The sequence below is a fragment of the Melospiza georgiana genome, chromosome 8 (assembly GCF_028018845.1).
Source record: "Melospiza georgiana isolate bMelGeo1 chromosome 8, bMelGeo1.pri, whole genome shotgun sequence".
Taxonomy (NCBI): Eukaryota; Metazoa; Chordata; class Aves; order Passeriformes; family Passerellidae; genus Melospiza; species Melospiza georgiana.
Window position 1 is genome coordinate 21,747,362 of NC_080437.1, and position 23,765 is coordinate 21,771,126.

General features: G+C 37.0%; 1 protein-coding gene across 7 annotated transcripts in view; it reads right to left on the bottom strand.

Annotated features, from left to right (window-relative positions):
• The window catches only part of EXOC6 (exocyst complex component 6), an 87,527-nt gene that overhangs the window by 13,738 nt on the left and 50,024 nt on the right, over positions 1-23,765 (bottom strand). For 6 of the 7 annotated variants that reach the window (XM_058028772.1, XM_058028779.1, XM_058028775.1 and 3 more), the window contains 2 exons: positions 18,102-18,243; positions 10,307-10,380 (listed from right to left, as the gene is read on the bottom strand). In XM_058028772.1, coding sequence (XP_057884755.1) covers positions 10,307-10,380; positions 18,102-18,243 — 216 coding nt within the window. Of the gene's footprint in view, positions 1-10,294; positions 10,381-18,101; positions 18,244-23,765 lie in introns of those variants that run through there. The other variant, XM_058028778.1, reaches the window with a different exon arrangement.

Here is a 23,765-nt window from a genome sequence, read left to right on the forward strand (position 1 = left end):
CATTATTCTCACCCTTTATTGACTGACCAGATCTATTATCACATGTAAGCAGTGTTAATCCTCTAGTAATTAACACCCTTATTAAAGTAATTTTAACTCAAAGAAGTTTAAATCGCATTATTGGTTTTATTTAATTAAGCTATGAGGGCCGTTTTACAGTGTCACTTGAGTTTTCAGCTTGTGCCTTTCTATATCAGTTACACAGGTCCCCCCGGCAGCCACCTCATCCTGACACGCACAAACCACCCCCACCATCCCACCCAGTTACCAGGGCATTTCTGTCTAGGAGTTATTCAACATTATTCCATTTCACTGTGAACTCTTTCAACTACTCTGCATGTTAATGGATGCAAGATGTAGACACTATACTGAGCATTTTACCATTCCCAGAACTATCATTTGGATGTGCACTGGAATGACAGTATCACATTCACCCTTCCAGAAGACTCAGTATCTTGTTGGTGCCTGAAGTGAAAGAGCCACTTCTCTCCTTTTCATACATCCTAAGCAAGGGCAAACATATTTCTTTAAACTTCAGACTGGCAAAAAGAAACAGAATCTCAATGCATTGGGTTGTGCCACTTACAATGGCCACTTTTTCTGTTACTTTGAAAATAAGTAAGTTTTAAACGTTTAATAAATAAGTTTTAAAATTGTGAGTTTGTGTGTGTCCTACTGCATGTTCCTTTCTATGGGAAAATATCTGATGGCCTATGTTGTCTTACAGATCTCAGGTAAGCTACTCAACTGACACATTTGACACAGGATCAAAAGATAAAAACTGTCTTCTGGTTTAACTGCATCAAGTTACACTTTGCACTCTGGAAAGTGTGGGCTAATTATGTGTCCTTCTGAATGATTTCCTGGAGGCACACTACTAAAACTGGGAAAGCTTGAGTTCTCCTGGGAATAAGGCAAGCCCATGGTTTTAGGGACTTTAAACACCATTAACTGTGTACTGAAAGTCCTTTCTTTTCTTTGGATAAAAACATCTCTTCAAATTTCTACTGTTTAAAAATAGATGTTCTTACTGGGTCTCAGCATAAACCATGGAAAATTATGAACACAGAAAGAGAAAGGTAAGAATAACAAAGTACATTTACAGACACAAATTGACTTTTAATCTTTTTATCACCTCATCCCATCTTTTTAAGTTTTCTCCCCATCATTTAGTGCTTCCATCTACTCATATTTTGATTTATTTCTGCATTTCTGTTATTATTCACTCTTTATTCACACTTTCTGTAACTGCAGGGTCTTTAAGTTGCACTGTTCCTTTGCTACTAATGCTCTAGATAAAGTCCTCTGCAAGGAGGACACAATCTATATGTGAACCTTCCATGTGAACTTTGTTATTCCACTCTTCTTTAAAATAGCACAATTTGTGAACGTATAAATTGCTCCAAACCTGACACACCCATAAGAGCCATAAATGGTAACATATATGACAAGCTGTGCCTAAGAACATGCTGGTTCAGTCATACTGCTTACAGTACAACTAGTGCACTTCATTCAGAAACCAGTTATAACAAACCAGGATGAAATTCAATGATTCTTTTGCCAGCTATTGGTATCTTTGTAATAACTTCATCTCCCAAATTTCACTGACTGACTGAAGGCAGTTTAGCTAGACAGAGTAATACTTTTAAATTTGTATTTCTGCAGTTCTAAGACAGCCAATTGCAAATCAGTGTCTCGTTATGGTACACCCTATATAAACACTTTTGAACATACGATCTTTTTTCTTAAGATACTATGATCCAAATGAATAAACATTCATTAACTACATTTCACCAATTCAAGTCACTGCCTTACTATGTCCATGCAATTCCTTCATTGTGTTGTTATTGTTCTGAAGCTGAGAAAAAGTCTTGTTTTCCTGATGTAAAACACTCCTTTGATTTTACTGGATTTTATATTTGCACCACAGTGACTCACAAAGATGAGATGGACTTTCTTTTTCACAGAAGAAACTAGCAAAAGGAAAAAAATTGGGTATTCTGTCTGCTGCATGTGATTGACAGATAATTTAGAAAAGGAATGAAACCTAAGTATGTTGATTGATGCAACTGAAAAAAATACTGAAGGCAAATCTGTAGGGTTAAAGGGTTAGTAGTGCTGCTCAGTACATACTACATACCAGTGGTACCTCCAGTTTATATAAGGCTGGAGAATGTAAGTAATTTTGGGGCAGAAATTACCTAATACACTAACACAGCTGCCAGTTCTGTGGCTCCCCAATGGGAGAGCAGAACTTAGAAACATTAAGAGAATTCAAATAACATGTAACTTGAAGGAAACCAATAATTTTCTTCTCTTGTCTTGCTCAATTAACAATGTTTCTTCATTACTCATAGGAACCACATATTACTCACAGAATTCAGAGGAAGTACTGGGGAGATGGAGCTCCAAAACTGAACTCCATCCATAATTCAGGGCTACAGAAGGGCCCAGACACAAAAGTGGAGATCTTGCAGCAACTGGCTGTCAGCAGGAAGACAACAGCTTGATATAATGTATTCACAAACTTTGGAAAGTTGTGCACCCAAATCTTTCTTCCTTGCATATACATCATTTATTACATGACAAAGGCAAGGACTGGATGAGAGCAAAACTGCTAGAGAAGAATAACTAAAGAGAATCTTCATTTCATTTAATAACTTCCACTGAATAGAATGCATGTCAGTGATTCGAAGTGTAAGGATTTTGCAAACATAACAGGCACACAGATCAGCTTCTAATTGAAGGAAGATATTTGTTAATTGAGAAATGATCTGGAAGTGAACCTTCTGAAACTTTCCAACAAACAGGTCCTTCTGCAAAAGAATAAAACCTTCTCCAGATAAAGTTTATTTAGTGCCTTCTCTCATAATGTCATTGGAAGTGGCTGCCTCACAAAGTGTTCCACAGCATGCCAGTTATTAAAGAAATTAAGTGTCATGCCCAAGGAAACAGAAGCCTTTGCGTTCTAACATTACATGCAGAGTATTCTAGGGATTTCACTTCAACTACCAAGGATAAAATTTAGGTCCCAGTCTTATATGAATTTCCTCTGTAACTATGGGATGAGCTTTCTTGAATGGAAAGGTTTTCCAGATTATGTGAAGTTTTCATCATAACAACAGCTCTGTAGGTTTTGAATTAATTGATTAACTATTTCTAAACTGTGACTTGCAAAAGTAATGATGACCAAGAAGAGCTTAAAGCTGATTAAATGTGACAGTTGGTAGTATTCAGACAGAGATTCAGATATGTCCATCTAAATAGTCTTGACAGCAGCTTTTGCCAAATTTTTCTTTTCTTCTTTTTTTTTTTTTTTCCTTCATATCTGCTTTGATCAACCTTTCCAGTGAAACTTTTAGTGATTTCCATGATGGTACCATTTAGAAGATGAAACTGCTCTGCACAGTTCTAAGTCAAGTGTTTCACCCACACAAACCAGATCAATATATGTGATTTCCTGTCTCAGTTCCAAAATTATAAAATCACCAAACAACAAAATAAAATGCCCTAAGTGAGGCTTATTCAAAGGGCATTCATCTTATTCAAAGACTGGTATCTGCAGGTCTCCAAGTCAAGCTGAGTCAATGCTTCCCAAGTTCTGTGTAGTTTCTGAATACATAGTACAGATTTCTTGTTGGCTCATTTAGTTCTTGTGTGTATCTCATTAAGTAAGAGGAGAACTCAAAAAATTGTATCCCTTAAATTAACTAAAAGAAACAATAAGGAATTGTCTTATTTTTTATAATTTCCATGATTTAGGTACCTATGCCATTCCTTACTGTTGATGAAGAGATGGCATTCTGCTTACACATTAATACCTCACAGCCTTTTGTGCAATATCCTATACTTTCCTTTGGAGAAACTACTAAGTAGGTTTTTGTCATAGATGGAATGGGGTATCTTGTAGTTAAACACCCATATGTATATCATATTTTTGTTAATTTTGAGGTATTGATAGAGCTAGAGAAGTAACAGCATTTGTACATCGAGGTTTTCAAACCTGTTTTCAAGTATGGCCCCTCATTGTTAGTACACCATGATCTAGAGCAAAAACCTGGTACATGATCAGCATGTTATTGACACTTCTCTGCTGAAGAAAGGAGTATTTACATGAACTGGATACAATCTGTTTCACACTGAATTTGATGAATGATTTAATGTCCCAAAGAATACACAGGCACCTAATACCTAGCATGTGTGCTTTTAGTTTCTGGCACTTACAGGGTAGGAATACTTACTACCAGGAAATTACTAACTTGCCATTCTGCTTTGATTCTGCAAATCCTTATCAAGATAGTGAATCCAAAGCCATGCTTGTTTTTGACCCCCTGCTGCTAATTTCTGTGCATTTGTTTCCCAAGCTTCCTAATTCTTACCAGCTGGCAGGTATAAATCCCATCCCAGTGATGAGCCAGCTTGTTTCTGTGTACAGAGCACTGATTGAGATCTTCCTCACAAATATCTATACACCCAGCTTGTGATCTGAGCCTACTGTGATTAACTACAGGCTTTGCAGAACACAGCTGAGAAGGAGAAATCAAAAGAGATTCCACCGGGGAATATAAGTACTTACAAACAAGTTGTCACATTTGTGTGAAGAATTCCTGTTTACTTGGAAGAATATAGTACTCTGAAGAAATATTGTGTCTTCCCTGCAAGGCAGGTAATGCACATTTTGCCTGCAGTCATACTCAAATAACTTTTGTCATTTTAAACCCAGAGATGCATATGCATGCTACCACTGTATGATGCAAATACATGAGATATTGAACGTCGACTTGTGCCTGCTCTGCTCAGTGTGCCTCAAGCCCTCCTGCCTTAGTAACAAGTCAATTTATGGAGAAAGGAAAGTCCAGGAAGAATTGCCTTCCTCTTCCAGCAAAGTGAGGGTCCATACTCTGAAATCCAGGGAGATGCAACTCCTGCTTTGTTGCTGTCTGAAACCTGAGCTCCTTCATTTAGCTAAATAAGCAGCATTGCACTGAAAACTAGAGAAGCACAAATCCCATTACATAGCAGCCTGAGGCTGGGCTTCACATTACAGATGTAACATGCTCCTCTGCTTCTTCAGAGAAGCTGGGGAGTGCATAACAGGGGGAAAGGGATCAGTAAGCATTGTGAAAGAGCCTCTGTGAAGATGAAAATCTCAGCAACCATTTCCCTCGGGAAGCAAAAGATGAAATGCTCTACACTACTTTCTAATTAAAAATTCAAACTGTTGCCTTATGAAAAATGTCTTACTTTTATCTTCAAACTCTGAAGTTTTTAAGACTTACTCCTGAACATACTGTTGGGGATTTCTCCCTCTTGAAAACTTCTGATGTTTATTCAGTTCAAGACTCAGAACAGAGGTCAGGGTGGGTGTACCCCACTAATTTCAAAGCCTAGGCACTCTGTGGGCTGGCAGCGTGTAAAGGAAGCCAGAGCACACCTTGTGAGCCCTCAGCCTCCAAGACTTATGGCCAACAGGTTTGGGAACAAGCTGCAACTTATTCTCTGAAGGGCTCAAGAGCACTCTCCACAGGGAATACAGATGGCAAGAGCTTTGGCAGGCTGCACGTTTGGGAATCGGAGACAAGCCAGAGCTGAAACGTAGTTACTGCCGCAGGAAATTAATTCAACTTAAACACTGCAAGCATAACAGTGGGGAAGACTGATCTGTCACCCTGCCTTCAGTGTCAGAAAATCCTGTACCAAGGATTGAAGCCCAGTGGTCTGTTACATACTTCCTACCTACCTACCTACCTACCTACCTACCTACCTACCTACCTACCTACCTACCTCAGAGTTACCTCTGAGTTACTTCAGAATGACAATGCTATGTCTCAGTAATGAATGGGAAGAAAGAGGAGGACTATATTAAGTAGTAATAACAACTTCCTCTTTCAAATAAATTTACATTACATTTTTTGCATGGAACAGTACAGTTCACAAGGTTAGCAGTATTTCTCACCAGAAAATACATTCCAGTATAAATGGACAAGCAACCAAATAAACTATCAATGATTCAGAATTAGAAGAAAATGTATTATACTTCTAAATATCAGGATTTGCTGATGGATACATGTTGCATACTACCAATAACTTCAGTTCCTAGAAGTGACACATACTTATGTACACACATCATGAGCAAAAGTCTGACAAAAATGTATCTTCTAATGTTTCTATGATAAATTACTCTCTATATTAATCATATTGATTGTGTCATGACTTTGCGTCCAATTTATCTCTAACATTGAGAAAATACAAAACTGCTGAAAATCTTCTAAAATTTTCCCCCACACTTAAGCAGAGCTTATGGACATTGTGGATCACAGCCCTTGGTCTTCCATCTGAAGGACACCACCATCAGACTGTAAACTCTGTTTGCCATGTGGGTGGAGATACTGTGGTTGCTTAACTCTGCAGTTACTAACAGCCTATGATTATTTTCACTTGAGACTGCTGCCTGATGCAGGACCAACACTGACAGCAGCTGGAAGGTGTTAACAACATGTACTTAAGTGCCAAAAGAACATAGATAAGACACAGTTCTCCTCAACCCAGCAACACAAGGAAATTCCACAAATCATCAAGCTAGATGAGTACTTGTCTGAGATGAGACAGAGGAAGAAGCCACTAAGAAGCAGTGCTGATGGTGGGCAGAAACATGAAGAACAACTTGTCAAGTCAAAAGTGAAACAAAGTCAAGCTGTGTTGGCAGCCTAGTTATATCTCTGCAGGAAATAATTTGATTTGAAGAATAGGTATCTGTTAGCACGCACTCAGTTAAGAATCAGGACATTTGGCCTAGGACAGCAACTGCTGAACTCTCAGCCTACCACAAGGTTATTGTTCTTGTCCACTACATACTACACTGGCTCTCCAAAGAATAACACACAAATTATAATATTCATGTCTTATCCTCACAGTACTTAAGTGTACAGGACATACAAGGAACTGCCTCACGTTCCAGAACTGTAACCCTAGTCTTTAGGCAGTAAAGAACAGATCATAACCAGGAAGAAACTCATTCATGTCAGAGCCTGTGCTTCCTCCTCAGAGACAATTCAAGTAAGACAAACGAAGACTTGTTTACTTTGGAAGGTTAATTCCAATTGACCTAGGATCTGAATTGGTAGCAAAATCCCCAAAGTTTATTCTTCCCTACTTTGGGGAATAAACTGCACTATTTACCCAGGTTCCCTGTACAGACAGTAGCAAGAAATGATTGTCAGAGAGCAAGTTGCAGTGCAAGTTGCAGGAGAGCTGGGTCATCTCCACAAGATGCCAGAGACAGGCTCTGTAAAGCAGCACATGCCACTTTGATAATTGCCTTACTGAGATGGCCCCTCAATGGCTTTAAGTGGGGTCAAAGGGTGCACCTAGGTGTGACCTCAGGTCATATGCTAAGACAAGTGGCATAAGGCATGACACAATTACTGCAGCTGCACAGATCCATGAATCTGCCCCAATTTTCTGCCTGCTAAATTAGCTGGAACTGCAAGTTTCTTTCTAGATGATCAAGTGGGATCAGCTAACCCCACCAAGTCACTTGCATAAGATGCTGAGATACTGTGGTGATAAAAATAGCACAAAAATCTTTATTGACTTGGGTTTCTTCAGGTTACAGAGATCTTTAAAGAGCATGTTAAGTATGACAAAAGTCCTGAGTGGAGAATAGCATAAAGAGACCAAGGTGGCCCAAATGGGACATTGGTTAGTGCTTGCTCCTTTGTGATTTCTGTCCTCTTAGAGCTTCCTGCTACTAACTACTGCTGTCTTCTTAGACACAACTCTTTCTTGTGCCAGCTGTTTCTGTTTGCTCTTCTATGTCTGTGGAAGGAAGAAGGAAAGTGGGCTTGCTGGGGGCAACATGCTGCCTACACACTGTCTCCAGGGAAAGACAGAGGATCAAGAATTGGTTAGGTTGAAAATACCTATGGCAATTCTTCTCAAAGCTGGTCCTCCCTACATGGTAATCATTCAGGTGTAGCTCCTCTCTCTGTCTTCCAAGCTGGCTCCCTGTAAGTCACTTTACTTTGTTAGTAAAACGTGCTAGAATATGCTACTGCCCAATCCTCATTAATCTTACCCACTGCACTGGTACAGCACAGAGGGAGTAGCTGTTGTTGAGATAACTGGCTTCCATTAGCAACCATGTGATTGGCAGGACGATAAAGTCTTTTCCCTTGCAGGTCAGCTGCTTTTCAAGAAGAGGGCAATCCCGCTGATCCATCTTTTAGCTACAGTCTCTCACTGAGTCCCAAATCTCCTGCCTTTTAGCTTTGATATGGTTCAAGCTTTCCCCCTTGTATCAGCCCCTACCTGTCATCAGCTCCTCTGTACCAAACAGCCAATATCAGGAGTTTGACCTCAGGGCACAGTCCGGGTGGGCAGGTAAAACCTGACCACTGGACCTACTTCCTTATCTTTCATATCCTGCAATTCATGAAGAAGTATCAAATTCAAACTAAAAAACAGAAGCATGACCTTTTATAAGAACCTTCTGAAAAAGGCTCTGTTGCCTTTCTAAGTATTCTTGAAAAGAACTGTCATCTACCCTATTAAGACAGAAATGCATCACAAATAAGGAGAAGAGGGAAAGCACTGAAAATCCTTACTAAATGGTAGAAGTTTTTGATGTGTGCTTGAAATACCTTTTGGTGATGCACACAAAAATATAGTAAAGACTAAACCAAATCAAATATGCTAGAGCTGTTCTACATCTGCAAGCTCCAGCTGCAAGCCAATAGAGAGTTGCTCACACTTTTCCTGTTTACAAATTATATTAAGTCAATCAAATTCACATGACCTACAGAGCATCCTCTGTAAAGTGCTTGAGAGAATTCTAAATATAATTGCTAACATAAATGAAGAGCTATCATAAACAACATAATACTTACTTAAGTAACATACTCCCCAGTTAGTGCTTAAAACATACGAAAATCTTTACTTCCTGTAGCCAGGATGTACACACCCCTCTGCATATATGGAAATCATGTTTTCCCTTGAAACAAACATAGGCTCTGCAAGGACTCCACTTAGGCAAATGACAGAAATGGTGCCAAAATCTCAACATCCTTTCCCTTCAAATGAAATGATCTAAGTACAAATTGGAAGCTGTTTAGTTCTTTTAACACTGACAATAAAAACAGAGTTAAAAGAGAATCCAAAAGAGGAAGTCAAGATTTGTGGCATGAACAAGTCTTGTAGCCATAATCCTGTATCCTTCTCACATTGTACACACCTACCCACTGTAGATATTGTTCATTATTATATTACTGTGAGAATGTAACAGACAACCCTAGCTTTTAGTTTTTTCATTTAAAAAGACACAATATTTTACTAAGTCCTTTCTAACTACCACGAGAAATCTAAATACTTTTGCCTCAAGAAGCTTCCCTTCTGAAATGCCCTTTAATAATCTTGTTGTGAAAAAACTACTAAACTATTAAAAGCAAAAATATTCTTACTATATAGACCATTTGGTATTTGGTATAGAATTCTTTCTACTTTCTCTTATTTTTTAATGACTTTGATAGGCTCATAATGGCACTGAAAAATATCACCAACACCTGCAGAAGGGTAAAGATCTCCCATGTGCAGTAAATTATTCATTTCACTATTTATATGATACTTACAATTCTGTGAAATAATAAATCCTTTGTAAAAGCTAACTTCAAGCATGAAAATGTTTTGAAGATTCTTTATAATGGTGGTTGTAAGTCCAAATTGACAAGATTTTAGTAGATTTTAGTCTGGGAAAGCTTTCCTTTTGGCAAGGTCTGTAGAAAAGTGCCTCCAATATTACAGCATTTAAAATATAATTAAATTAAATTTCATGTAGAATAAAGATCATTCAGTTGGAATAAAGCTGTTTCCAACAGTTTAAAAGAATTCTACGCAACAAATTCAGGAAAGGAAATGTTAAATAATACGACGCCTGATTCTGCTATCCAGAGAGTAGTTTTGTAGACAGGAGCAAATGCTCACAATGGAATCAGACCAGCACACACCAGGATGACATGTACACTCTTGCAAAAAGACATCACAGGATCTTCACAAAATTGTCAGGACCAAAATTCAATCCAGTATTCCTGTAACAGTACTACCAGTAGCACAGTGCCCCCTAACCACACATTGGAGAAACAGTTTTATACTAAATTACAGGGAATAGTGCCACTAACAACAATTCAAATAACTGCTTTTCACAACTAATTACATGGGAATGCAAAACCATGAAAGGTTCTTGAATTTAATAACTTCAGCATTGGTCAGAAGGGGAAATTAGAAGGATAAAAAACACCAACTAGTGTCTTACTTGTCTGAGGTCGATGAAAGCTAACTGCAGGGTGTCTCCCTGGAATCCTGGCACAGGCTCAGAACTAGCAAACACTGCAAAGAAAAGGTTAAAATATTACGGATGTAGATTTTTTTAGTCTAACAGAAAAATCAAGCTCTATGCAATATAAATGCTAAGTAGCATAGTTTCATAGGAATAGTTAAACAACTCACAGTGATTTAAACCAAACAAATCAACAAACAACCTTTTGACAGTTTTTCCCATAATCCTAAATAATAATACTTGTAGGAGTATTATTAGAAATTTTGCTTCAAGTTCTAACCCAGTAGTAATGCTACAACCACGGAAACCAAGATGTTTTTTAGCCTGAGGTGCATGATTACTGAAGAATTTCAAAATAATACCAATTCCATGGCTGTCAATGTATTTTCAGACATCTGCCTTTGTTACAGCAAATCTTCACCTCCAGCCAAACAACATTAAAAGACAAGGTGAGAGTTGGTTTCATGTGTAGACAACAGGTAGAAAGCCCTACATGCCATGGTCAGTGCAGAGCTGAAATGCCTGCTCATGCCTTTTAGCCTGCTTATCCGTAATGAACTTCTGCTCATTCTGAACCCAAAATTGGCTGTCAAAATTGCCAAGCAAAATTATATTCATAATACAAAAATGGCAACACTGAAAGTGAAAGAAAGTCAACTACTTGTATAAACCAGGAAAAGATCAATAGTTGTTAAACTTAAGAATAAATGCACTTTTTGTTGTTATTATCCCAGTCACAAGTTAGCAACAAAGACAAACAACAACTGCCTCAGATCCTCACTCAGTTTAGATATCTTATTTCAAAAGAACTTGAGAGTATTTTTCTTATGCCCTTCAGGTAGAACTCTCAACAAAACAAAGTAGATACTACTGCAACAGCTTTAGAGAAGAGCATCCAAGGCAGTGAAAGGTAATATTTTTTTCCAAGTTTGAGAAACAGGTCATTCAATTGTAGAGGAAACAAAACAAATGTATCCAATTTCCAGATCCAGTAACTCTAGTGCTCTTAACATTTAGAAGTTATATGAAATCATTAATATATTTTCTTAAATGGCTAGTTAGAAAACATGGATTATGTTGGAGGTAAAATTCAGAAAACCACTGCTGTCTGAGCTAAGATGATGGTAAAATAATGGCCTCAAACATTTACTTCTGAATGTATGGTTTCAACCTAAAGCAGACTAATGAATTCAGATGGACTATTTCACAAGTCTAAAAATGACTACATGGAACACAATTTTAGACACTTACTTAAATGGTACACGAAACTACTAGGACCATCTCAGAATACTTAAAAATAGCTTAGTAATAGATGGATATGGTATTAGAGAAGCAGCTTTACCAGTAGAAACAGAATTTATTACATGTATTACACTAGTGCAAAAGTTATTTTATGAGAGTCATGTAATAGGAGAATGAATTCAACTGCAATAGAACTTTATTCTTTATCAACTAAAGAAAAAAATAACAATCAAATGCCTTAGGGAGACCATTGTAATGTCACAGACAAGTTCTGATAACATTGGCAAATGCTCACTGATTACTGTATTCAAGTGTGAATTTTAAATTGTCTGGTCTTCCTACTTTATAAGTAACACCAACTTTCTGGAGGTGTTTTAATGGAATTTTAATTGACCACAAACATGCCCTTAAAAAAAAAAAAGAAAGAAAACAGTAGAAAAACATACCTTACATTCAGTATTTTATAGGGAGAGTTTTCTCATAATAAACTCTTTAAATCAGGAAAGACAAAACAGCTTGTACAATCACCAGCCTTCAGAATTACAAAGATGCCTAAGCCTAGGAACCTTAGACACCCTACTGCACAGCCTAGGCTGAAGCCTGTATGTCTGTCTACATGGCTGTCCTCTGCAGGTATCTCATAGCCACTAGGAACACCCTTTCTAAGGACAGCAAAGCTGAGCTCTGAGGCCAGCCAAACCCAGAGTTTAAAACACAACACCACACTCCAGCACGGAATCCTAAGCAAAGCTCCACAGCAAAGAGATGAGAAGAGATACATGAGTTGTGAGCTATGGTAGCACATTAATAAGGAGGATATGCATGGTGGTAAAAAGGAGTCTTTTCTACACCCCTTAAAGCAGAAAGGTAAGGCCCACCACATCATCTGATCTGATCCTAACTTTCTGTTCTTACACAATACACTGTCATCAGCTTCCCCCACCAGAACCTCAGCTCTTCCAGCTACTCCACAATTATAGCTAGCACTGGGAGAAAGAAGATCAATGGCAAAAAAAGGGTTACAGAACTGAAAAATAAATATAACTGAAAACTGTGACCTTTGGAAAGTCTTTTCAGTTAGCTTTTGGCACTTTACACTCCGGGAGATATCTTCCTACAGCAGAATACTCTTACATGCCACAGGGCAAATATTTGCATCTTTTATGTGCTCATCAAGCTAAGAGAGTTTGGAATTTATCCCAATGCATTAAATAATACAGAATAATTACATTTCTCTACTTAATACCTAGCAGCATGGCAGCTGTAGAACAAGAAGTACATAATGTACCAAACCTAATTGTTGTACAAGCTTTGTTCTCTTAAACTACAATTTTATACTACGAATGCATTTACAACATTAGGGACACTCATTATAGCACAAACATTTATTCTCACATTTGGAACATTCTGACAGGTGACTACAATAGAATTTGCCTCATTATTATAATTTCATGAGTTCAGAGGGCAAAAAGATAATCTACTTATGGTAACAGTCAGACAGTTCCCCCTCCACCCTCAGCAAAGGGCTTTTAAGTTTTGCTAACAATTTTACAAAGCTAATTAAATATTTTCTACTGCACAGCATATTAGGGAGATATAAGAACAGGATTAACATTCTTAATGTCTTTGTCCTAAGGGCCCTTTTCTAGATAGTAATGAAACACTGTCATATATACATCTTTTAAAATATTCACCCCCTACAATCATTCTAGGCTTAAAGAGGATTTGCAGGGGTAGGGGGCTGGTTGTTGTTTGGCTTAATATGCATAAAAGCATTCTGGAATTTTATAATATAGGAGAATTAAATGCAAAGATCACTATTAAACTGTCACTCTTAGGGGCAAACAACTGGCTGTTTAGCAGTTTGAATCAAAAACTCAAATATTTGGGAAAAATCAGTTGAAAATATACATTATATGAATCTGGTATTCACAAGGTTTTTGCTAACATCTTCTCTTCCTCTGCTTTGCTGATACTGTGTATTTAGAACAGGAACAATGTGGGTCCTCAGTATGTTAAATCTCAACATACTTCCTTGTAACAGAGAGTTTAGAAATATAAAAAAGATAGGATCAAATGAAACAAATATACAAAAACAGGCTGGGAGGTAACACATAAATTATAATGATTAATATAAATGTTGCAAAGATTACTTCAGTCCATTTTCTTTTTAATATTGTGCTTTGATCTTATAATTACATTTTGTATACAGGATATATGAGAATAGACATATATACATATATGTATTAATGGAGATCTTAAGATAAAGGCTGTATCTACTAAATGGAATTTAAGATATCTTTAACTGTAGATTGCACTGAATTTCTACACAATTCTAGATTTATTAACAGGTCTTCTAATTTTATTGGCTCAAAATCCCATCTTTTAGGCATCATCTGGTTGTGCCTCTCTGTTGGTCTGGGAATTCAGAACCTAATTCTTGACAAATAGTTTTGTTGTTCAGTGGAAGAAATGAAAAACCAAAGTCCAGACTTTGAATCAAAAGCTAAATGAGGACAGTTTAACTCCAGCCTCATAGCATTGGTTCACAGGCGGGACAGCAAAGCTACAGAAGTATTTTTAAAGGAAGAGTAGAGAATCAGGCAACTATCTCAGCCACTTTGCAGCCCTGTTGGATGCTCCAGCTGTTCAAACAGGCCTGGAGGGAGCCTTGCTGAGGGAGCTGCCAGCTGGCCAGGCAGCAGCCCCCGGTGCCAGCAAGGTCTCTGTGCTTCCTGTGCCCCCGCGCTGCCACATGCGGGAGGCAGATGAAGGATGGCCCCCAGCCAGGGAGGTTAACCTGACTGCCCAGAGGGGACAGGAGGCACGTAAAGCAAGGGGCCTCCAGAGAAGAGTATGTGCCTTTTCAAGGAAATACAGTGTCTGAGCTCCCCAGCTTCTGGTATGCCCACCTGGAGACCACTTTTGGTGCTCCGCAGAGAGAGAACACCTTGGTCAGGATGTCACTTGCTCTTGGACACTGCCACTCTCCACGCAGTGGGGGAAAGGAAGGACTGCCAGGAAGGCACACAGAGGGCTGATCAGGAAAATACAGAGTACTTTGCACTAACTCTCCACTAACCCTTGCTTGCTTATAGGCAAGACCCAAAACCTTTTCACCCGTTCATATCTGGGTGAAGAAGGATGCTCACTCACCCATATTTCATTCTGTTAACTAATCCTGCCTCACAATTCATACATAAATAAGAAAAAACAAAAACACTTAGCTCTTCCAACATTTACAACTTTAGATAAGTTTGAATTCCTTAATAAGAACCTGATGTAAGCTAAGCAGATCTGGATGGTGCCTCTGAAAAGCTAATGTTTTATTATGCACACCTTTCTTCCTGTAAAGTGAAATGCAGTAACCCACATTTGAATTTCATCTTCAAGAAACAGAAACACCCCCTTCCCAACCCATTTCCTTCCTTGGGGAACCAAAATGTAATATTCAAGAAAAAGACCACTGTTTGGATTTTATTCAATGGGACTCAGTACATTCTATTTTCTAAACAGTGCTTCACTAATCTCAATCATCCTAGTGAAAATAACCACTAAGAAAGAATGGTACAAAATACAGGGGTAAAACACTGCTCTAGGTTATAAAATTTGCAGAGGAAGTAGAGAAATACTTTCATTAGAACAGGAAAAATTAAAATAAAACTCAAATCTTTTTGGAATGTTTGGAAGGAAACAAAAAACATGCCAGAAGAAGCGTGAGATGATGATGACTTTTTTTTTTAAGAAGAGAACTTACTGACTTTAACAGATTGCTGGATTGTTGTTTGGACTGTTCATTGTTTTTAAACAGAAAAGAAAACAACCTAACAACTTACCATATTTTTCTGATTTTATTTAGATCTCTCCAGTTCATATTAGAAAGAGTAAAATTATGTTTAAGATCAGAAAAAAAATTCTACAATATTGGCAAGAACTTTTAAAACTTTGCCTTCAGATATTAATAATTTTCTACGTGTCATCTAAATTCTTAGTTCAAAATTCATCTGAGTATACTCCATTGTAAATACAATGTCAAACCCATTAATACAATACAGTAGAAAAGTCCCAACAGTTGTGAATTATTCGCCCACTCTAAGCACTAATTGAAATGTCACTGTCGTATCCATTAATCCCACAGCATCAAAGAATAAAGCTGGGGGAGGGTGATGAGCAAGAACATAAATCACAGGCATCACAGTGAGGCATGGAATGTGCCTGTGATGGACCTTATGAATGAAACCACATCAGCAAAGCAGTCTGAGTAAAACCTTGTGTCACTCCTTTATTCCACAGACTGCAAAATGTGGTTTGTTGCAACACACTATTCTGACAAGCTTCCATAATTGTATTTAAGGTGCTCAAAGGGTTTCTGTGCAAAATAATTTTTCCTAACATGCTTTAAAGGCTTTTCACATGGGAAGAAATTAAGTTCATTCTATTAGCCTTGTACAGCCCATGCTAGAAATTACACAGTGGTGGAAGAATGTATTTTCCAGTTTTTAAGTTACTAGCTTTATGAAACTTTCTTATTTTGGCCAAAGCTTTGGTATATCCTGTCCATGCCATATACTCAGAATAACAGCTACATATGAAAAACCATGCAGTCTTACAGTTATATTACCTTTTTATTTTAAAATAATGAAATGTTATCATGTTAGACTAAATAAAACTCTACTAAGATTTCTTCACTGATGAAGTTTCTGCTGTGCATCAACCAAAGATGGTAGACAGAATGGCAACAGAAATTAGGATGACACAAATTAGGGCACATATCAGCCTTTGCCTGAGAAGGAAACGGTCTGAAAACAAGCCAAACACCAGATGACAGCTGGAAACAGTGGAATTTCTCCCTTCTTTGCTGTGAATATATTGCACATACTGTGAAAGTCAACTGCAAGACATGCATTTTATCCCTGTACTGCTAGAAATCCCAGGGTGAAACATGGCATTAGTCATCTACAGAGACTAGTGAAGTACTGTGCTGTTCACAGCTGATATTTTAAATATTAGAAACAGAATAATACTGTAATGGACAAGTTTTCTTCACTGTTACACCATGTGTTCAGAAGGTACTTGATGGTTTAGTGCTTCCATTAATTCAGCTTGTTAAGATGAATGATTATGATGTCAGTGCTACGAATACTGTGTAATTTCTCTTTTAACAACTGGTATCTTTTTTACATATAGGAAGCTACACAAATGCACAAACACACTCCCATGTACCTACCTGAAAAGTACACTGAAAAATTTGCAACATCAAGCATACTAAAAGTAAGAAAAGTCAAACCGTGATCTGCTTGGTTAACGTGTACAATCACAGAATTTTAATGTCACAATTACAAATATTCTATCAATTTGACCCTGATAGTCCTGTCAGTTTGTTCCACGCCCTGAAAGGCCTTAAGGCTGGACAGTGAGGGACTGTCAGAAAGATGCCTGCTCTGCCTGTTACTGAGTTCAGCTGGAATGCAACAAATAAAGCAGGAGAAGGAAAGACAAGTATATGGTTAAAATGTCAAAAACACCCCTAAGTCTGTCCCACAAGAACCTTTTGCGATACTAACCAAATTGCTTGAAATTATATTTTCAGTTTCCCATAGGTGGCTGCTAATGGAGTAGTCACCAAATTTTTTCATGTATCCAAACTAAAAACCTCAGGATATGACTTGAATAACTGCCCCATTTCACAGTTGTCACCAAAATCATTGAGTTCTGTGCTTCAAATACATAACAGCAAAGATACTTTGGGAAAAAAAAAAACCACCAACAAAAAACAACAGAGCAGAAGAATCTGAAAACACACATTGAAAAAATCTCTAGTGAGCCTTTCCACTGTATCTCAGCCACCAACTATACAACCAGTCCTAACACCTATTCATGGAACTTCCTTCCTACAGATACACAGCTCACCCTGAGCCACGAGCTCCATGCAAAACACAAGGTAATTAATCCCGCCTTCAGTGCTGTATTGAACCAGTTTATAAAATAATTCTAATATCATATTTTGAACAGTGACAGCAAAAAAACATCTAATGTTTACTAAATGAGTACTATTATTCTGCATAGTAAAGCAGTAGCAGTTCTAGGAGTGAGGAAATCCTACATAACAGCACATTTAAATATCTGTATCATAATAGATGAACTCAAGAGAAAACATTGGAATTTTATAGACATTCGACTTTTTTTCCTAACCATTAAAACTTAATATTTATGTAGTAGTTTTGGGCAATTTTGCACTAAACTAAATCTTTACTGGATACAGTGGTTATGATCCCATTAGGAGTAACAACAATGTATGTTTCAATTTAGATACTGAAAAAGAAAAAAGAAAAAGAAATGTTGCATTAAAAAAATTTCCCAGGAATGCCAACATACTTACTTATAAATACTTTCACAAGAAGATGTACTGTTAAATTACTTTCAATAAAAGACAAAGTTTTAGTAGATTATGGAAAAGGATCACGATATAGCTTACACTAAATAACTTTTTTCAATATTAAGACAAATATAGATGGGAATATATACTTACATTCACACTGTATCACATCTAAATTAAACTGCTGAATTGCTCCCATGCTTATTTGTTTTAATTCACTGTCCAGTAGCATCTGCATTAGGGACATTGAAAGATGCTGGCAGGCTGACATGCAAGCTGTCTGGGCCACTTTTCCCTAGTAGAAAAAGCAACAAGTTTTACAATAGAAACAAATGATACGTCACTAAAGAACTGCTCATCTGATTGGATTTTAATATACATTCTAAGTCTTAATGATACAAAACTTAGATTAGAAGGAGAGAGATCACACTTCCTGTTATTTCTTTGACCTATTAGATTTGTTTCTATTAGATCAAACAGAGAATTAGATTAAATAGATGTTAAAGCAATTATTGATATTTCTTCCAGCAATCCAACAGTCTTCACGAATACAAGGACATTTCCAAAACAATGGCAATTAAAGTTGCTGAAGCATATGAACAGCTTTGTGGATTTATTTAAATATTTTTAACCCAAACAGAATGAAAGCAAGAATGTACTGAAAATCAACATCAACATGCAGCATATTTTTAACAATAGCAAATTAAATAACCCCCCAACTTCACATAAACCAAAATGACTGCAATTGGTTGAGGCATTTCTTGTAAGAGCTTGTGGTAATTGTTGGTAGTTTAACTACTCAGATTCCATATCAAAGTTTGTTGCTGAATTACTTTAAAAATTCATGCTTATCCATCATCTCAGGTGCTTAATAAATCAGTGCTGTCAGTGATCAACTGCTTACAAAATGAAATGTAGCCCTCTGCTACATTTCAAAATAGAAATAATAGTACAAAATAGAAATAATTTCCCAATCACAGTCTGGCTGGCAATATTGCTCTCCCCATCATCTACATGTAACTGAGACAATTTTCCCAACATGAGGTCAAAGAACAAAACACAAAGTCAGACATTAACCTGAATAAATTATTTAAAATTTAAAGATAACAAAATTCTACCTTAAAGTTAAGAAAACCACTTGAGACCAGATACCAAACCAGATGTCACTATTCTATTCACAGCACTGCCATCTCTTAAAACAGAGTGATCTTGGGTGTCAAATGCAACTACAAGAATCTCTGTAGATTAATGTACTGAAACCACTGCTTTCAACTGATGTGTGTGTTACAATGAAATTGAAACAAAGGTAACAACACATTTACACAAAAGAAATCATAATAACATAACAGAGCTACTGGAGCACATGGCACTATTGTTTTACTTCTATCCATCAGTACAGTGATGTCACCTGCTTCTCTAAAGTAATGGTTCCCTAGCTGTTTTCTGTAAAGTCAGGTTGATCAATTCACTGTTGACTCCCAGAAACACATATAAGTAATGAACAACTATAACGGACAGTTCACAGTCTCAAAAAGTTTGGAAAATTCTGCTCCAGCATCTGAAGAGCCAGATCTTGTCCTTAATATGTCAACTTGCTAAGATGACTGAATTTTCACGTGCAGATAATTTTCATAACAGAAAGCAAATTTGGCCCCAAATATTTCATGCTTTAAAAATCCATTAGTTGTTAAAAGGTAATTAAAATATAATGAATACAATAGAAAGCCTTCAACTCTCCTCACATTCACACTGAAACATTAAATGGCTGCTGCTGATTTTTTTCTAGCATTAGGACACCTTGAACTGTAAGGAGCTTTTTGTCTAAAATGACATGTCAGTTTCTTAATTGAAAATCTCAGAAAAGCAAATAACATATTTGAGCAAAATAGATGAACTGACAACAAAGAATGTAGGAAACAATACAAGAACAGCATGCTTAAAAGTCTCCCAAACCCAACAGCAATTATACTGGGAGACATGCAGCTCTATTCCCCAAGCAGAACAATATCAATATGAATGGGGGGGGGGGGGGGAGAAGAAAAAAAGAATAGGCAAAAAAGGGAGGTGAGAAGGGGACTAAATGGGCCACAGTTCATGTAATTACAGTGTAGTGCATTTGAAATACTTAATGGAAATGTCATTTTGATTTAATGGAACAACTAGTGCATCTCTGTTTAATGTACTGCTCCATCAAATCAGCTCCATGTCCTATTTATGCTGCCACTGTAATGTAATAAAAGTTCAACCAGATTAATAGGTTGTCATGAAAAATTTTAACATTCAGTTTATTTCATATGGAAACAATGTGTACTCATCTGTTATCTTAAATAAATGACAGAATTTTATATTTCTAACAAGCATGTGTAGTTAATTGTTACATTCTGGCAAATATCAATAGTACTGGAGCACAAGATAATGGTTACAATACAGAAATGACACAGCTAAAGCCACTAAGACTTTAAATAAGTATCAATACATGTACATGTAATGTTGGTTTTGAAGTTTCATAAAATGGAAACATCCTAACATATAAACTATTTCCAACTATGTAACTTGAACTACAGGCTTATTGTTCAAATGACACATCAACAAATACTACAAGTTTACTATACACAGTAGATACTTACTAAAAAACACTTAATAGTCTCAAATTTAGAGAAAAAATTAAGCTACGCATATTTATCAAAATGCTGAATTTTAACTAAGAGAAATGTGAACTATACTATGTTATCCTCTTCAAAATTCAGCACTTCCCAGTTCAAATTACATTGGATGTATGATACCCAGAAAAGAATAAAATTAACATTCGTGTTTGAAAAATAGAATCTAGTTAAAAATTCATCTCCAAATTTCCAACATCTACCACATCATCAAATCCTTGCCAAATTTTCATAAAGCATTTTGAAGAGGAAATATAAGGATTTGTGAACATAGTAATAACATTTATTTTTCAGGATTGAACAAATATCAGCTAATTTTAAAACAGTCTTGATGTTTGGGTTTTTTGCCTTTTAAAATTACTATTATTATTTAAGGGGGTGGGGGTGGCCATGGTTATCTAGCTATTAAATACCTATATTCAACAGCATGCAGAGATTCAGCAGGCTTCTCACATTTGCCCCAGTTGCCACCCATTTGGAGACACTACTATTGTCTCTGCTGTGCCTATGCTAATTGCTCCTATCTACAAAACCTATTCTTCCACTCAATCAGTGTAAAGTTTAGGAAACAAGGACCCTATTCTATACTCAAAAACACCTGCTAACAGTGTTAAAGGCAACTTTTTTTTCACCCAGCCTCCACATTTTGCTGAAATACAAGTTTGTAAAAAGAGAAAACCCTTAGACAAACTTCTTATATTTCAAAGGAGCTTGTAAAGAGAATCTGCTGACATATTAAATCCTTTTTTATAGGACCCAAAAGCTTTTCTCCTAAGAACAATTGTAGTAAAGAGACATTTGGCTCCTAGGAAATTCCCAAAGGGTCAGCCATATGCATCCTTCCCCGGCACCTTCGCGGTGCTGCTTTCTAAAGCCCATGCTAGCTGTCTCAAAAGCAGCTTTCATCATTCACTATGGTGTCAGTCAATATGATTTATGGACTGCATTCAACAAAGTCAAAGCATATAGAATGAGAAATATGACTACAATCTGCTAATTTGTTTTGTATTGAGCCACTTAGGAGTCAAAGACCTGATGTCAGGCTGAGACCAGCAACACAATTAACCAGCCAGTGACAGATTCATCCATCCTCCCTGCCAGGCTGTGCCAATCAAAGACAGCATGAAGCAGCAGTTGGAGAAGTCAGTAAGAAAATCCATTCTCTAAGTAGCCTATGGAGGATGTTGATTGACAGTTTTTGAATATAGCTGCAGAAAACCACCACCCCTTCACCCTCACTGCAAGCTGTGAAATTAGGCTTTTGCTGCCAATCACAGAAACAATAAAATAACACAAACTGCCATCCTCAGCATAAAAAGAAAATAAAAAACTTACCCGTTAACTCTAAGATGCTAAGGTGGAGAATTATTATAGCAATATGAAATAACATAATGTTATTCTTTCTGAAAATGCAAATAAATTAAACATACAAATTTTATCACTCAAGGTCAAACACTCCAACTTTTGAACTACTGATAGAATACAAGTACGATAAAAACATGAATGGAAATTTTAAGAATCAATTTTACTTCCAGTCTCTGCCCCAAATGCTACCAAAACAATTAAAAATACCTAACTGAAAGTAATTTGCAACAGTCTTTTTTCAATAGCCACTCTTTTCCAACTTTGTATTGACAGGGCACATATCAAGAATAAAATTTCAGCTAATTCTAAACTTAGATTAAACCACTTACATATAGGCCCACATAATTTCGAGTTAACTGATCTGGAAATACAAAGAAACATTTTTCCCTAACTCTTCAAAACAAAACTAAAAAAGGTAGTTTCTTAATAACAAATTCGATCATCCATTTTATTTCATGAGATTAATGGCTGTATAATGAAGCTTTAATTTGCTTTTTGATTCAAAGCATCTAATGGAACTATCAACTGCAAGACTAACTTAAAATGGGACATAAACGTAATCCCAAAAGACTAAATTCTTCTGAATTCAGAAAACAGAACCATTAAAAACTGCATGACTTTCCAATTATAACCTTCCCAAAGCCACACAGCTTCTGTGTTCTATATTGCTGGAATTCCGCTAGCCCTCAATCATGAAATAACCATCAGCCTGAGACCTACACAATACTAACAGGAAACATTTCTACACAAAACACAGAGCTCATGACACCTATTAGCTTGACAGTTCACCAGCACACTGAGTATCCAGATGATGGAAGTGTTGATTGGAATGAACCAACATTGTCATCTAGTCCAACCTTCTACTTGGAGCACTGCTGCCAACACTACTTCAGGTCCATAGATCTTTTTTCTTAGACCCTTCAAAGTAGCAGAGGATGGGAATTCAGCAGCCTCTTTGTGCAATCTCCTTCAACACTGCACTACTCTCTTTAAGAACACCTTCCCTCTAATATCAAAGCTCCACCTCCCAAGCTTCAACCTGTGACCACAGCTACATCTGAATTTGTCAGTCCAACCAAGAAGTTTGGCTCCACCAGTTCTGTATTTCTTCTTCAAGTTGTAGGCTGCCACTGGATTTCTCCTCAGCCTTCTCTTTAACAGACTATGTACTCCACCTCCCTACAGCTCCACTAATAACTTGTGCTGTAGGCTCTGAACAACTTGGGAGCCCACTGCTAGATTCATTCTCCAGGTTTTAATTATTTAGTAAAATTAACCTCATCACTTTCATTATCATGACAATGTTTATGCCGTATGAAAAAAAATTACAATGCGAAAATAACCAGGGGATAGGAGAATTCTTAAATTCATCAGCTTCTATAAAAAAATTGGAAAAGCAAATAAAGAACACCAGTACACACATTCCCCTGACCCCAGACAAATGTAGCAGAGGAACGATAGAACTTTCACTGATTACTTTATTCAGTTATATCAGTCTATCCTAATTCTGTATGCATGTCTCATAGCTGTATTTTGATACCTGACCTCTCTTTCACAAGGTCTCAGTCTCTAAATTACCTCATTTGGGATGCAAGGCATACCCCATCAACCTTCTGCAAGGTTTTTAGGACTCCTGCTGTCTGTCCCAGTGTATGAAAGCCCAATGTTAGTCATTAACCTGATCCCTGCATGCATCCACACAAGGTACACAGCAAGTTATCAGCAAAACAGAAAGGGTCTTTTTATTAAATGATTAAAAATTGAAGCAATAAGCCTGCAGGCAGTTCATAGT